Source organism: Notechis scutatus, chromosome 2 (genome assembly GCF_049901735.1).
Source record: "Notechis scutatus isolate UNSWTSFEM ecotype Mainland chromosome 2, rNotScu1.2, whole genome shotgun sequence".
In the NCBI taxonomy this organism is placed as follows: Eukaryota; Metazoa; Chordata; class Lepidosauria; order Squamata; family Elapidae; genus Notechis; species Notechis scutatus.
Window position 1 is genome coordinate 152,651,114 of NC_142010.1, and position 15,512 is coordinate 152,666,625.

At 41.6% G+C, this 15,512-nt stretch overlaps 1 protein-coding gene across 10 annotated transcripts in view; it reads right to left on the reverse strand.

Moving 5' to 3' along the window:
* ATP2B3 (ATPase plasma membrane Ca2+ transporting 3) overlaps positions 1–15,512 on the reverse strand; it is a 129,830-nt gene that overhangs the window by 36,547 nt on the left and 77,771 nt on the right. For 7 of the 10 annotated variants that reach the window (XR_015747855.1, XM_087956847.1, XM_087956849.1 and 4 more), the window contains 6 exons: positions 11,321–11,362; positions 8,267–8,431; positions 6,271–6,485; positions 4,939–5,181; positions 2,286–2,527; positions 774–1,008 (listed from right to left, as the gene is read on the reverse strand). Coding sequence is in view for 9 of the 10 variants with exons in the window: in XM_087956847.1 (XP_087812973.1) it covers positions 774–1,008; positions 2,286–2,527; positions 4,939–5,181; positions 6,271–6,485; positions 8,267–8,431; positions 11,321–11,362 (1,142 nt within the window). In the remaining variant the exon portion in view is untranslated. The remainder of the gene's footprint in view (positions 1–773; positions 1,009–2,285; positions 2,528–4,938; positions 5,182–6,270; positions 6,486–8,266; positions 8,432–11,320; positions 11,363–15,512) is intronic. The other 3 variants (XM_087956851.1, XM_087956848.1, XM_087956852.1) reach the window with 1 other exon arrangement.

Genomic DNA, 15,512 nt, shown 5'->3' on the forward strand with positions numbered 1-15,512 from the left:
TCTTTGGCCTCTAAAAATGTTTTAAGCTGTTCCAAACTTGTCTTTGTAGCCAAAGGATTAAAAACATGTTTCCCCCTTTGTGGGGGCGCAGTGGTTAAAATGCAGTATTGCAGGCTAATTCTGCTGACCTGCTAGGAATTCAATTCTGACACCTCAAGGTTGCCTCAAGGTTGTCTCAGTCTTCCATCTTTCCGAGGTCAGTGAAATGAGGACCCAGGTCGTTGGGGAAAATATGCTGACTCTATAAACTACTTTGAGAGTGCTGTAAAAACACTATGAAGTGGTATATAAGTCTGTTGCTATTTTTCTTAAATGAAAAAGAAGCCATTGTTATGAAGCTTAATTCTGGGCTATTTCTAGACAACTCTGACTTTATCTATATTACAGAATTGAAGCAGCTGTGCATGTCTGGCAAAATTCTCTTAGGATCCATATTCACCACTCTGTCCGCTGGGCCATAGTGGCTGCTGAAAGCAGAATAACATAATAACAGAGTTGGAAGAGGCCTAACCCTAACCCTATTCCATCCCTACATCACCTCAATTTGTTCTTACTAGCCAACAGAACCCACAGCCCTGCCCTGTTTCAGCTTTTATCAGCCATTGGGAAGAAATGGGAGATTGGAAACTCTAGTTGACTTCCCCTGATTCACAGAACCAAGCCAAGCCAAGCCAAGCCAAGCCAAGCCAAGCCCTACTAGGGCAGGGCTGGGAATCCAAAGGGGCACAAAGGTAGGTTTGTTCAGAGAAAATCCACCTCTATCCGGCCATTACCTCTGGTCGCACAGGATCCTCAATCCCCACCACAGCAATGCAGGTCAAATCTATCACAATATCGTTCTCATTGTCCCAGTCAGGCTCCTTCCCTGCTGGAAAGTCACGGTAGGCTATGCAGATAGTTCGCAGCCCATCGCAGGCCATGGGCTCGATCACTTTCTTTATCATTTCATCTCGGTCCCTGGGCCGGAAGACGCGAAGCTCTCCATTGCTATTTAGGATATTTGTGCACCTGTAAAAGGGATGAACACACACACACACACACACATACATATGTACACAAAAACGAGTTTATGTAGAATCCTTTCTGCTTAGGTACCAGTTCTGCCATATATACAAGGTATGCAATGACTCATTTATCCAGGATGTTTATTAAAGAAAGTAACTTTTCAAAATTGGCTCATTTTGATGTAAAGGGGAAAAAAAATGTTGCTCCTTTAAGCCATTATTGATTCCTGGCAACTGCCTGGAATAGTCCCTGCAGTTTTCTGAGCAAGATTTTCTTTAGTGTTTTTCCTTTGCTTCTTTCCTTGGGCTCAGAAAGAGTGACTGGCCCAAGGTCACCCAGCTGCCTTTGTGTCTAAGGTAGGAGTAGAATCCAAAGCCTCCCAGTTTCTACTGTGAGTCCTTACCCACCATACCAAATTGACTCCTTGGTAAAGAAGCGTCTGCAAAAGGCTGTAATGGTAGCTAAAGGCAGGTTGGGAGAAATGAAATCTCACATTCAGGAATTCTGCCAATTCTGACTTCTGAGCCACGTCAGAGCTTCTCTGATGACCATCATCCCAAAAGCTTTAATTAAGTCAGCATTGCCCGTGTTAATTTCACACTGCTCTGTTGCTTTCTTGTTTTCATGTAACACAGCTTTAATTTATTATAGTTTTTGCATAGTCAGCCAGAGGTTTAGACTGGATTTAGAATTTTTGTCTACCTATCAAATTTTCCCCAAGGACCTGGGATAGGTAGATGTCATTGTTTGATGGTGTTAAATGTATCATCGCAAGATGTAAGCTGTTCCCAGTAAAGCTTTCTGCAATTGACTGGTGGGGATTTTATGATTATGGTCGGTCACACAGTGTTTTTTAATGTATTTATTTATTAATCAAATACATATAGCTGCCCATCTCGCCAAAGGTGGGTGAACAAAGCAGCGGTTTGGTGTCTGTTGCTCTTCAGAGCTACCGGTTCTAGAGAAACGGGCTGAATCAGTAACATCCCACCCCTCTGGCAAATCCAATGGGGCAGGCAGATTTCACTGGGGAGAGGCGGTGGTTCCCTCAGATAGTTTAGTTCCATGCCATGAAATGCTCACTTTTCAAGGTTGGAAGAATTCCTGGAATAAAATGTATGGGGATGTTTCAAGGTTAACATAGGGAACGAAGGTGCACTTATAAATGACCACACTGGGGCAAGTTCGACAAAATGAGACAGTCTTGCCCACTTTAAGATGGTAGCCTTTGTCTGTATGAAGGACCCTTTCATACCATTTACAATGCAGAGCAGACTCACTTTTTCAGGACAATTTCGGAAGCGCCTTTGCTGAAGAGGCGATAGCCGCCATCAGGCATGCAAATGACGGTGCTCATAGATTTTCGGACAGAATTGAAGGTGTAAACCTTGTAGAGCTTCTCCTCTGGCATGTGCTCACGGACAGCCTGGTAGTCACGTCGCAGGTCAACCACAAAGCCCAGCAGTGAACATTCGGTCTTATTGCCTACCTGGCGTGGGAGACCCCCTTCTTTTTCTGGAGGCTGAAGGAAACGGGAGGATCAGAAAGGAGAGACACCCAGTTCAGTTCTTCTAACTTCATCACTGGTCTCTGCCAAACAGCGTGTGAATGAGGGAGTAGGGATTGGATCGGTTGAATCCAATTCTTGGTTGCCAGAATTCAGGTTTGTAAAATAGGCTTTGATTGAATCTAAGGCATATCTATGCTATAGAAAAAATAATTTAATAATTGTTTTGGGAAGTCTAGATCTCTCTAAAAGTTTTCAGTGTTCTCACCCAGGTGTCAAGCTTCAAATGGCGTTTTTGGCAACAGCATCAAGATTTTTAAATAAAGAACAAACAGTAAAAATGGCAATTTGATAGCCTATCAAGGTACGCATTTGGAATGTGATTCTTGAGAGTTATCCTTTCTGAAGGGATTTTTTAAAAAATAGTATCGGGAACCCTCCCTCTAGACCCTAGAGATTAGTCCTCAGATGTTGCTAGTTTCCAATTTCGGCAGCTTCTGCCAATACCATGAGTCATAAGGGATGATGAAAGTTAGAGTTCAGCAATATCTGGAGGATCAGAGATTTATCACCCCACTCTAGTCACTTTTCTCCAAGGTGTGCTGACTTCCTCCACTGGAGTTTGGATGGATCAGAAGGAAATTGGGCAACAATCTGCAAGCGGTAAGTCCCAGGGCTAGAAATAATATTAGCACCGCTCATTCTTATGCCTTCAAAAATGAATTCTTTTCTATGTGTGCTCCAAGACTGGGAAAGGCTTCCATTCAGCTGCATCCCAAATAGTATCACTCCACAGTTAGAGGTCATAGGTTCTCCTCCTTAAATAGCAATAACCTTTCTGTGGACGCTGCTGAATGGCAGCCTGACCCAGTAGCTCTCACAACTGGTCTGATCGTCAACTGGAGCTCATTAGAGCCTGCAAAGGAAATGAAAACAATAGCTAAGCTTACTTATCTAGGACAAAATGATATTTGATGTTGTGGTTTAGCCAGTGGTGGGCTGCTGCTTGGTTTGGACCAGTTCTAGTAAACCAGAAATTCCGACCCTCAGCTGCTCCCGCCCAGCTGCCCCCGCCCTATCCTGTCCTATATTTCCTTCTTTCTAGCTCAGCTGACTCATGCGGCACAGCTAATTTCCGTGCCTCAGCTGTTCTACTTACCAAGGCTGCCCTAAAAGGTAAGCAGCTGAGCTTCAAATTGCTGTTTTTTGAACGATGCGTACAAGCGTGTTAGGCGTTTGCCGCTCACAGAACCAGTTGTTAAACCGGTTGCAGACCACCACTGCGTTCAGCCTCTCTTCTTCTAATTTCTGAACCAGAAATGTTATTTATTCCATAGGATAGGTGCGGTGACAGAGTAGGCACGTCTACTCATCCCACCAGATGCTGTTCCTGAGTGACGGGATGCCAACTCTGTTAAATCTTACTGGATGGTAATCCAAAGCATGCAGTTCAGCTAACGATCAGGCTCTGTGCCATGAAGGGCTTTATAAGTAACAATCAGACCTGAAAATCAATGTTATGTTACATGGGCATAGCAAAGTGCACCCATAACTACTTGCATGGCTGTATTTGGTTCAGTGGTGAGGAGTCTTCAAGGGCAGCCCCACACAGTCCCCACTTGGACTAGAGAAGAGGTGTCCAAGGCATGGCTGACTGCAAATAGGACCTCCCAATGGAGAAATGGGAGGCCATTGGCACATGAGATAGATTTGTGCAAAGGCTGCGCCACCTGCTCTACAAGCAGGAGCTGAGAATCTAGGAGGACCCCCAACCTATATTTTAGCTCTACCTGGGGGAGGACCACACCACCCAGAACTAAAGACAGAAAATCTTCAGATCTTTTTGGCATGAATTCAGCCTTTCCCCCCCTAAATGGCCAGTCTGATGTTCTCCATGTTCTTGGATGGTTGTAGAGATATTCAAGAAACCTGCCCTCTTCTGTGAATTCTCTGAGATTCCACCTGTTTTCCTGCTTGCCATTCAAAATATTAACTAGAGATAATTTTTCTCCACCTGGACATTTCTCCAGAAACTTAGAGCACAACTTCTTAGCATTCCAGCTGTTGGGGATTTTAGTTCTTCTTCATGTCTGCCATTTTTTTATTTACTGCTAATTGTTCCCAACTTAAATGTCATTTCAAGTCAAAGTACAGAGATAGTCTTACGCCAGCGTTAGATGTTGGTCTTAGCCTTTCCCCATGTCACTCTTAATTTTTGAACATCTTTAACCAGCTTATCGTGGAGATAATCATACTTATTTATTTCACAGGGAGCTACATTTCTCAAGACTGCAGCCAACATAGGTAATGGTGATGGGAATTATAGTTTCCTAAGGGCCGTAGATTCCCTACTTGCACAATAGTACTGAATTTATGGACCAATGTAGCCTTAGGAAGGAGTGTTTCCAAAAGGGGCTGCTACTCACTAGTATCTTGGTGGTATAGGCACTGTTGATAGCAATGGCATGCACCAGCAGATCCAGTGTCTTGGATGTCAGGCTACTGGGCTCAGGTGTCTCCTTGTAGTGAGTGTCACCCATGTAGGACTGCACGACTGTCATGCGATTGGTGGTGAGGGTCCCTGTCTTGTCCGAGCAGATGGCTGTGGCATTGCCCATGGTCTCACAGGCATCCAAATGCCGGACCAGGTTGTTGTCTTTCATCATTTTCTATAGTCAGGAAAAGAGATTAAAAGTATACATATTTTTCTCCACGGGAGAAGAGTGAGCAAATTAGGGCCCACCATTCCACCCACTTGCATTCCTACAGTGTTTCAAGAATAGATGAGGGCAGATTTTGAGACCTTGGTTTTTTTTTTGGGGGGGGGGGGGGAATTGGAGAATTTAAAGGACAAAATTCCAGCTGCCTAGTATATCCAGAACACCCCTTGAAAATCCTGATCTTCTCCAAGTGCCAAAATATACATTTGTATTCTTATGCAACCACAGCACGCTGTGAACTTATATTCAGTTGGTAATCAACTCTTCTAAGATGCTTGACCTCAGTAGATGCCATATGCCAAATAAATAAAATAAAATAAAATTCCTCTAAGATCTTTTTCACAGACCATTCTATATCTGGATGACTGATTGTTGTTTCCTACCTAAAGAATTTTGCACTTGCTCTGTTATACTGCATGCTGTTACTATCATTTCTATAACCTATCATGATACTTTTGTTTTATTTGAATATTATTTCTGTCTTCTAAATAATGGGCATCCCACACACTGTTGTTTCCTCTGCACATTTGAAAAGCATTCCTTTAGCCTTTCCATCCCACTTATTAATCCAAAAATTAAAGATCATATGTTCCAGGAATGATACTTTACTCCAGTTGGATGAGAATCCATTAAAGAGCTAACCATGAATGACAATCTACCTAATTGTCCCATTTCACTCATGCTTAAAGTAGTTTGCTGATCAGTGTACCATGGATACTTCTTCAAATGTTGGTATTCCTATCATATATTAAGGAAGTTACTGATTTAAAAAATGAATTAACTGATAGTCCGGTGAAAATAGGTCTTGACAAATGCACACTGATTCCTAACAATGGCTGCATAATTTTCAATGTGATTGATGATGATCTGCCTTGTGAACTAGTCCACAATCTTCTCAGTCATTCCTGTTAGGCTAACTTGCACCAGAGTTTCAAAGGGAGATGGCCACCAGAGAGAATTTATGGGAGTAGAGGACACAAGAGTCCAGCCATGTATTTTAGAGAAAATCAGTGAAGGCACTAAGGACATAATGCTCACCTTGACAGAGTAGGCTAAAGAGATAGTGACAGCCAGTGGCAAACCTTCAGGCACAGCCACTACCAGGACGGTGACCCCAATAATAAAGAACTTGACAAAGTATTGCACGTAAACAGGAGTGCACTCAGCCATCCACGTCTTCCCATCAATAACAAAGGTTTGAATGATGAAATACAGGACGAGGATGATGACTGTGATAGCTGACATCACCAGCCCTAGCAGGATTGGAGAAAATTAAAAGAAGAAGAAGAAGAAGAAGAAGAAGAGAGACAGTCAGATGTGACAGCAAGACCTGAATCTGTGAAATCACACACCCTGCAAATAAAGTTGCGTCTTGAGAACATTTTGTATTAAAAGCCAGAATGTGAGAAGAAAAGTCCCCAAAGGGCTTTTTGGCACAAGGCCCAGTCAATTCCACAAATTTCCATTCTTAAAATGAGAACTGATGGGACCTGTTGCCATCTACGCAGCCTTCTCCAGGCCGATGCCTTAAAGGATTATATTTCTCTTCAGCAACATATATCTCTAGAAGGGGAGTGAGAGCTATTAATGGTGTTCAGAACATCTGTACGACAATCAATTGAGGGAGGCTAGTCAAGGAAACCAATCAGAAAAGAAAGGCAATCTCACCCCCGCCCCTTTTTACTCTATTTGTAATGTTGAACCTGAGGGAGTATTGGAGATTCATAGTAACGTTATAATAATGTCTCTTTTTCCATCTCACAGAGATGGGAAATCCAGCTTCTCAGCTGCATCAGCCCAGCACCTCAGCAAGGTTGATTCCACCCAAGGACCAGCTTTTAAGGGGATTTCCTCCCCCTCCATACTACAGGGAACAGACCTATTTAAGAATATATGGTTTTTAATACCATAAGTGATGGGAAACTGGGCGCAAGGCCTTTGCAGATCAAAAGTTCCAATTTAATTGGCAGCCAATGATCTACCAGATACTATGTGTTTTTATACCCTATATCCTCCTGAGTGCAAAGAGTAAGTGCTTTAGTAAGTGCTTGATTAGTTGATTAGTCTTACAGTCTATCAAATAAAGCAAAACAAATTAGGATAAAATAATAAAAACAAAAATAAATGCAGTAATAAAACAGATACACAGTAAATACAAAGAATCGGCATTCAGATAAGTGCATCGCCTTTACATGGCACCCCAATTTGTTTGATATTACAGATTCTTAGCTGAGCTGCCTTAACTAACTTCACAGTTCTGCTTTATAAAAGGCACAGTTCTGCCTTTCATAAGAACTAAAGGCGTGCCTCGGTGGTGGTATTCGACCGGTTCTGCCCGGTTCTGGAGAGCCGGTAGCAGCGATGAACAGTGGAGACCGAACCGGTTCTCTTCGCTGCTCTGTGGTTGGCCCACCTGCCCGCTTGAGCTCCCATACTCACTTTTATGGCCAGAATTCAAAGCGCAGCTGCTTTGCGCGGCACAGAATAGCGCCGCGCGGCAGCTGCTGCAGCGACCAGCATCGTGCAGGCTTGCAGGAGGCAAGTTAGAACGCCTCTGCGCCTGCACAAAGTGCGTGTTTGGCGCGTGCGTGCATGCAAAGTGTGCACGTGCGCAAAGCGCAGCCACCAAGCCACGCCCACCGAACTGGTGGCAACTTTAGTTGAATACCACCACTGATGTGCCTGTGTCTTCGTGTACTATATGCTTATCTCAGAAGGCAGAGAGAAGGATGAATTACGTTTCCCATGACCTTGAGTGTGGTTTCAGTGTCAGGGTTAGTTCATTATCCCTCTAAAATGGTTAAAACTGGATTAGAACATTGACAAAGAGTAACAGTGGATAAATAATTAATATGGAATCAATTAAAAGACAAAGGCTTGCCTGATTCATACATACTGCACAACTGGCCTTCTCTCAGCCAAGGATATTGTTCATTCATTTATCAGCAACGGTACATCCAAGCTCGCTTCCCTTCCCAAAGGGAAGTGCCCACTGTTGCTACAATGCAGCTGTCCCCCCACACTGCTCCCATACCTGCTTTCCCTATTTGAACAGCCAGTTTTGTGAGCTTCCCCTGCAAGACAGATTTCTCTTTTTTCGGCACACTGGATTTCTTCTTTTCCCGCTCTTCCATCTCACCACCTTCGGCACTTTTCAGGGGTTGCATCTCCATGGCAACTGCCCCATCCTGTTTTTTGGCTGCAGAGAGAAAGGAGCAAATATGGTTTCACCCAGAATTGCTGACTCTTTATTATAATTCTGCTATTATGCTTGCCCGTCTGTTTGGGCGTGTATGCGTGTGCGTGCATTTTACTTTTCTTGATCCAGTTGTTTATAAACAACATCCTGGTATGCTACAAAAAATAAGGCAGATATTTTCTAGTGTATTGATCGCCATAAAAAGGGTTATTTATTGCCTGTAACTGAAATCCTGTTTGGTATTAATCCACTATGATGTTCAGTCTTGGGTTAGCAAGATATGTGAAGCCAGATATAGCAGTTTATAAACCATGGTTTATGGTTTAAAATGAAATTGTAGCTCAGTGAACAAAGTACTTTTTTTTTTAATCCTAGGTCTTGGCAAAAGGTTTGTACTCAGTCTTCTATTTAAGGCAGGGGTGTCCAACCTTGGCAGCTTTAAGTCTGGAGGACTTCAACTTTGCTGGCTGGGGAATTCTTGGAGTTGAAGTCCTCCAGGCTTAAAGTTGCCAAGGTTGGACACCCCTGATTTAAGGCATAAAAGCAAGGCCGTAATAAGTTGCCATTCTTTTTGCAATTTTGCAACTTTTGCCATAATCAAAATGGATATATTGGGTAAAGCAGAATTTGCCCAGTGTTAGCTAAGGCTGTTGTGGTTTTTCAAAATCATTTTTTATCGCAAGTTGCATGATTCATTCCTGGAATTTTATAAAGTGTGTTCCCAGGCAACATCATAGATCATGATAATAGTCCTGTGTTTTTCTATTCTGTATTTCTGTTCTGAACGTAACAACTTGTTTAAGGGAAATGGAGTTGCTGTAAAATATATTTTGATTGCTGGATTTATACACTACAAATGAGTTATGACTTTGTTTGGTTGTCACTTATCATAACCTGCAGACTAAGTCACTATGGCTTATTTAACCGTCAGTAATTAAATAATTGCTCTTCCTCTAAGCTTTCTCACTTACATCCATGCACACCAGTTATCTAAACAAAAGTACCATCATTCTTATGATTCTTAGTCATCCATATCATGGTTGTCCCAAAGGTGCTTTTTCAAGAGGCAACTGGACTTTCTTTGTTTTTCCTTGAATACGTTTTGCTTTCTCATCTAAGAAGCTTCTTCAATTCTGACTTCAGTCAGAACTGAAGAAACTTCTTGAATGAGAAATGAAATGTCTTCCAGTAAAAACAAAGAAAGTCCAGTTGCCTCTTGAAAAAGCACCTTTCAGACATCATTCCCATGTATTATTTTCATGGAAGTTCTTCCAAAGTACTGTATGAAACACAACTTCATAACCAACTTAGTCTGTTTCAACGGCAATGATTTTCCCAGTGAGCTCTAGAAATATAAGTTCCAGAAAGAGAAAGAGATTTTCAACAAACATTAGGACCCCTTATAGAAAAGTTATTCAGTTGCCATGGATAAACAAAACTTATTTTCATGATAGGTCCAGAAATTCTGCATCTCAGGTGGGACATACTGTTCTCTGATTCATTCAATGCCTATTGAACCTAGAGAAATACAATATATCCATTGAAGAAGACACTCAACTCTTTTAAGGCTGACTAGCCATTACTTTTCAATGCCTTAACAGGAGTTTTGCTAACACTGTCTTTTGCACAAGATGCTTATTTTTCTGAACAGTCATATTGCATTTTATTCTTCTTTGGAGAGAAGCTCATTTGACAGGCCTACTGCCAAAAAGATTCAATGTTCAAAAAGTTCAACATTCAATTCAAAGTCTAGCAATACAGACTTCTAGTATAGCATCTTAGTACCATATATCTTATTTTCCTTTTCTGGTAATATTGCAGAGAATGTTGACTAATCAAAGCAATTCTGACACTGTCTGGCAGATGGAACCATGTTTCTTTTAGGGTTAGAAATGAAGAGAAAATAGAATCGGAGTAAAATGTATTTGCATGCCTCTAGTACTAAGATTGTAAACCAGTAGAAAATCCAGGATTAGGTGAGGTCATAGTCTCATTTTAAACTCTGTATGTTAGGTCAAGGTGGGAATGTGGGCATCCAGATGTTGAAATCAAGCCTTTATCAGCTATGGTGGCCATGGCCAGTGGTTGTAAAGAATGGAATGCACTAAGGTCTTATCTATCAATCTAATCTAAGTGCATTATTCATCAATTTCCACTTAAAAACCTCAACATCCACCAGGTTTCTTTTCTTTTTTTTTATTTCTGTTCTTTGCTTAACCAGAAGTGCTTTTATTTAAATCTGAAGACTAAATTCACAGTCATTCAAATATCAGTTCTATAGCCGAGAATTCTAGGGTTCAACAGCACCTCTAAAGATGTAATTCAAACACCCGAGGCTAACTATATATTAAGAGCCTAAAATAAATACAGCTTGGTCCTAGGACTGAATGATTGACGTGTTCCTGGAAGAGGTAAAAGACAGGTCAAAATAACACATATTTATTCCTACAGTCACTAGGAGATGAAGTGAACTTGATAGCGCTTAATTAACTACTGGGTTGTAGAAATTTATCTGAGTTTCATTTTTCATGTGCCAACTTTTATAAACCATCTAGCTAATATCTTCAGCGCTATGACCTTGGAGAAATGGGATTTGCTGTGGAATATATAGTCGTTTAATAGTCCATAAAACATTTGTAAATTAAAAGAATAGGAAATATAAGCAACATAAATAGACAAACTTTAAATATCTTGACCTCAGATCATCAGGTCTGGACTTGTTTACTGTTTGGGGAAAAAAGTTGTTAAAAAGAATGCATTGGATCTTATGGCATAACTAAAAACTATTGAACTAGACTATCAAGATCTGGAGAATGTTATGTCTTTCTGATATAGCTGGCATTCCAACTAAATGTAGGCACTCAAGAGATAGGGTGGGGAAACATTTACCTTTGTTTTGATTATTCTCCACTGCCCCATCCTGCTGCTTCCCTACAACAGAAAAAGGGAACGACAAACACAGAACGCTTGAGAACATACAACACAGCACCAGTGCAACATGCGCGTGCGCGCATGCACACACACACACACACACACACACACACACACACACACACACACACACTATGGAGAGCATGGATCATGATAAAGCTCCTCCCACTATGCTCTGTAGGCTGTAGTTAGTCTTTTCCAATCTGATCCCCGCCAGTTATATTGGTCTGCAGCTTCCATTATTGCCGGGGTGTCAAGCTCAAGGTGTCGGCGTTCCAGCAACTCTCCATTCCAATCAGTATTAGAATAGCAACTGGCACATCTGTGGAATCCCGAATCTGAAAGTTTCCGGGCTTCCCACAATTTCCCAAACTACAAATCCATCCCCCTTGGCCGTCATCACGTCACATGGCCCAATCACGATCTGTCCAAAAATAAGATCCTTATTTCATCCTGCGCCATACTCAGTGACCTTGAACTAACAAAAGAATTTTATTTTGTCTACTTAGCTGCTCAATTGAATCCACCCCCTCCCACTTTCTCAAGCTCGTGGCAGCGTGGAAGCATCGAATCAGAGGATGGCTTCCAAAGCTGACACAAGGCGCTTAGATCTGGCCCGGGGAGGAGGGGCTACCCTGGAAACAGTGAAGGACTGACCCGCAATGCCTCTGACAGCAAAAACAGACCTGGTAGGGCCACACATGGCCCTCCCAGACTCTGTGATTGGCTGCAACGGCCTCTCTGAGCTCTGTTTTCACTGGCAGAGGGCTGCATGAGGCGGTCACAGCCCAAAATGGAGCCTTGAGTGACATTGACCTGGCCAGCACCCCCCTTCAGCCACATCGCCCTGAGGTCAAACACAGCCCTCAATGAAATCAAGTTTGACACCCCTGCATTATTGTAAACCAACATTCATTGGCTGGTTGGATATGGCAGGGGTTATAGTTTTGTAGTCCCACATTTGGAGAACACATGGCTGAGGATCATTCATGCAGGCGCAAGCAAAATATAGCTGTAACTAGAAGAATTGAGCCTAATTTGGTGGCTTTACTCTACCACTATATTGGATTCCATGTATTGAAAAGAATGGGGAGAGTTTTAGACCGCTGTAAAAAAATTAAAAGGGTGGAATCTCGACCGATTTCAAGGATAAGATGCTCAAAATAGTGTAGGATCTGCAAAACTGGGAAAAATGTAAATATAGCAATGAACACAGAGAGATCTATTAGTGCTTAAAGTGGAATGTACTAAAAAAAGAAAAGGAAAACACCTTTTCTACCAAAGAACATCCTCTTGTAAAAACTAAACCCAGCAAGGTTATCCCAGCACGACTTTTAAAAAGACGATAGAAGTCTTCTTCATAAATCGCAACTGACCATGTGATGAATTTTGGTTGATGCTGGTAGTGACAGCATCACTTCTTGTGGATGCTTCAGGCAAAACATCTTATTGTCTCCATCTCTCTGCCTTGTTGCCCCCCCCTCTTGTTTGACCTCTTTTTGCCCAGAACAAGAGAAGGCCCGGTCTCCTCATCTTTAATACACTTAATTGGCTTCCTGCTCTAAGGTACCAGATGTTTTACTTTCTAGAAAATGGTTGTTTATTGGAATGGAGCCTACACTACAAAAGCTAGACCAGCCTGAGTTTATTTTGACAAGATAGGCTAAAAAAGAAGAATGGATACATTTCTTGGAGTTAGAATGCGAGATATATTATACATTTATTTCCCCTTTATCCAGAAGAAGTGAAACTTTCTTTTTTAGTGTTATGTAAGCAGCCTCTTTAATTTATTGTATCCCCTTTGTGATGGTTAGGATTAAGATTTAGGGAAGACTATAAAAACAACCTGTTGAATGAGTAGACAAGTGCAGATAACTAGTAAGAGGAACAGCAGGAGCCGGGCTGAGTCCAAATTGCATTATTATGATTGTCCACAGAGCTAGGAGGTATTTAGACTGGATTTGACATTTTTCTCCACCTATTGAGACTTTCTTCTTCTTCTTCTTCTTCTTCTTCTTCTTCTTCTTCTTCTTATTATTATTATTATTATTATTATTATTATTATTATTATTATTATTATTATTATTATTATTATTATTATTATTTTACAACAATGTAAAATCACAGCTGCCAGTTATTTAGCTGGTATTGGCCTTCATATATAATAGGTTCTTCCCAAGAACCCAGAATGTCATAATGTATCAGCATAGTCTATGCGTAAATCTAAACAGCGTGTCCTTTTGCTATTAAAAGGTGGAAATGTTGTCAATCTGCCGATTTTTTAAGTGCCGTCCAAAATTTCTGGGAATGGGTCCAGTGTGCTGATAACCACTGGGCCATCATGGCTGGTTTATGTCATAATCTTTCAATTTTGATTTTCAGGTCTTGATACTTAGGGATCTTCTCCAATCCTTTGTCTTCTGTTCGACATCCCCTGGTATTGCCAGATCAATTACCCACTTTCTTCTTTTCAACCACATTTATACTAAAAGTCATTAGCTGCCCATCTGTGGTGGCGTGCATGTCACTGTTGTAGACTTAATTGAAATATGTGATGCCTGATGAACACGTTTCTTTCTGTACAGAGGAACTGTCATTAAAGAACATGCAAGAATTAAAGAACATGCAGGAACACACATAGATTTCCATCAGGGATGGAACTTTTTGCTTGCAATTATGTTTTCAGGAGGCAACAAGGACTTTTTCTTTCAGCTCCTGCTTATCATCTTCCTGGAACACTGTAAGACTAGATTACATGGGTATTTGATATGAACCAACAAATCTCTTCTTATGTTCTTGTGGATGCTCATAACCGGCTTGTGTGGATGATTATGCATTCTTTTGATACTCAGAGATATAGCCTTGCACACATATCCGCTATATTCTCAGTGCTGGTCACCTTTGATTTGGCCTTAAGAAGGAATCAGTGAAAGAAGGGATCCAGCACAGAGAGGATGTTGATATTATGTATGGACAATGGATAAGCTGCCTGGGAAAGCCAAGGGAAATAATCAAAACCATAAAAAAGTGAAAGTTAGAATATTTTGGACAAGTGATGCAACACCCAGAAAAATACAGCATATTTCATTTAATCCTCCAAGGAAAGATTGAAGGCAAACTAAGTCCAGGAGAAGAAGAACCTCATGCCTTCAAAATCTAAGGGACTGGTTTGGACAAAACTCAACAGCACAACAAAACTTTTTGTGTGGCTGTTGATAAAAACAGGATCGCCAATGTGACTGCCAACGTGATCGCCAATGTCTGATGATGGATATGGCACAAGAAGAAGAAAAAAGGGAAGGCACAACAGGGGCCGAAAGTAATGGGACTCAGGGAAGACAGAAGCAACATTAATTTGACAACTGGAGTGGCAGCCATTTTGAGGGGCAGGCCTGGCCAAGTAATGTTGTATTGTGGGGCACCACTGATTTTGTGCCAAGGTACCTTTCTATCTCAGCAGTATAGGCCTCTGCAAGTGTTAAAGGAGATATCATTCATTGATCAATACTTCCAACAAATGATGCAGGTGCTGATATATTCTCTCCAGTGGCCCCGGTATTTTCCCTTCAAGCTGCTGCTGCTGCTATTATTATCCATTCAGTCATGTCCAACTCTTGGTGAGTCTATGGGCCAGGTCTTTCCATGTCTTCTGATCTAGCACCATTTCTTTGAGTCATTCTTTGGCAGCCTGGTTTCCTTTTACCATTAGCTCTTCCTAACATAATTGCTTTTCCCAACGAATTCCCCCGCATGGCACGGCCAAAATAAGTGAGGCAAAGTCTTATGATTTTGCCTTCCAGTGACATGTCTGGTGTTAAGTGCTCCAGTATTTGCTTGTTGGTCACCATTACCATCCAAGAAATATGCAGGAGCCTTCTCCAGCACCAGAGTTCGAATGAACTGATTTTCTTCCTATCTTGCTTTTTTTAAGGTCCAACTTTCACAACCATAGGTAGTTACAGGGGATACGTTAGAGCACACCAATCTACATTTCATTGCCAGGCTGATGTCCTTGCCTTTTCATAATCGACTCGTTTACAGTACATCATTGCTGCATGACTCGGTGCAATTCGGTGTTTTATTTCTGGGCTGCATCCACTGCTTTGAACAATCTGCAATTCTAGGAAAGTGAATTTTTCCATACAGCCTA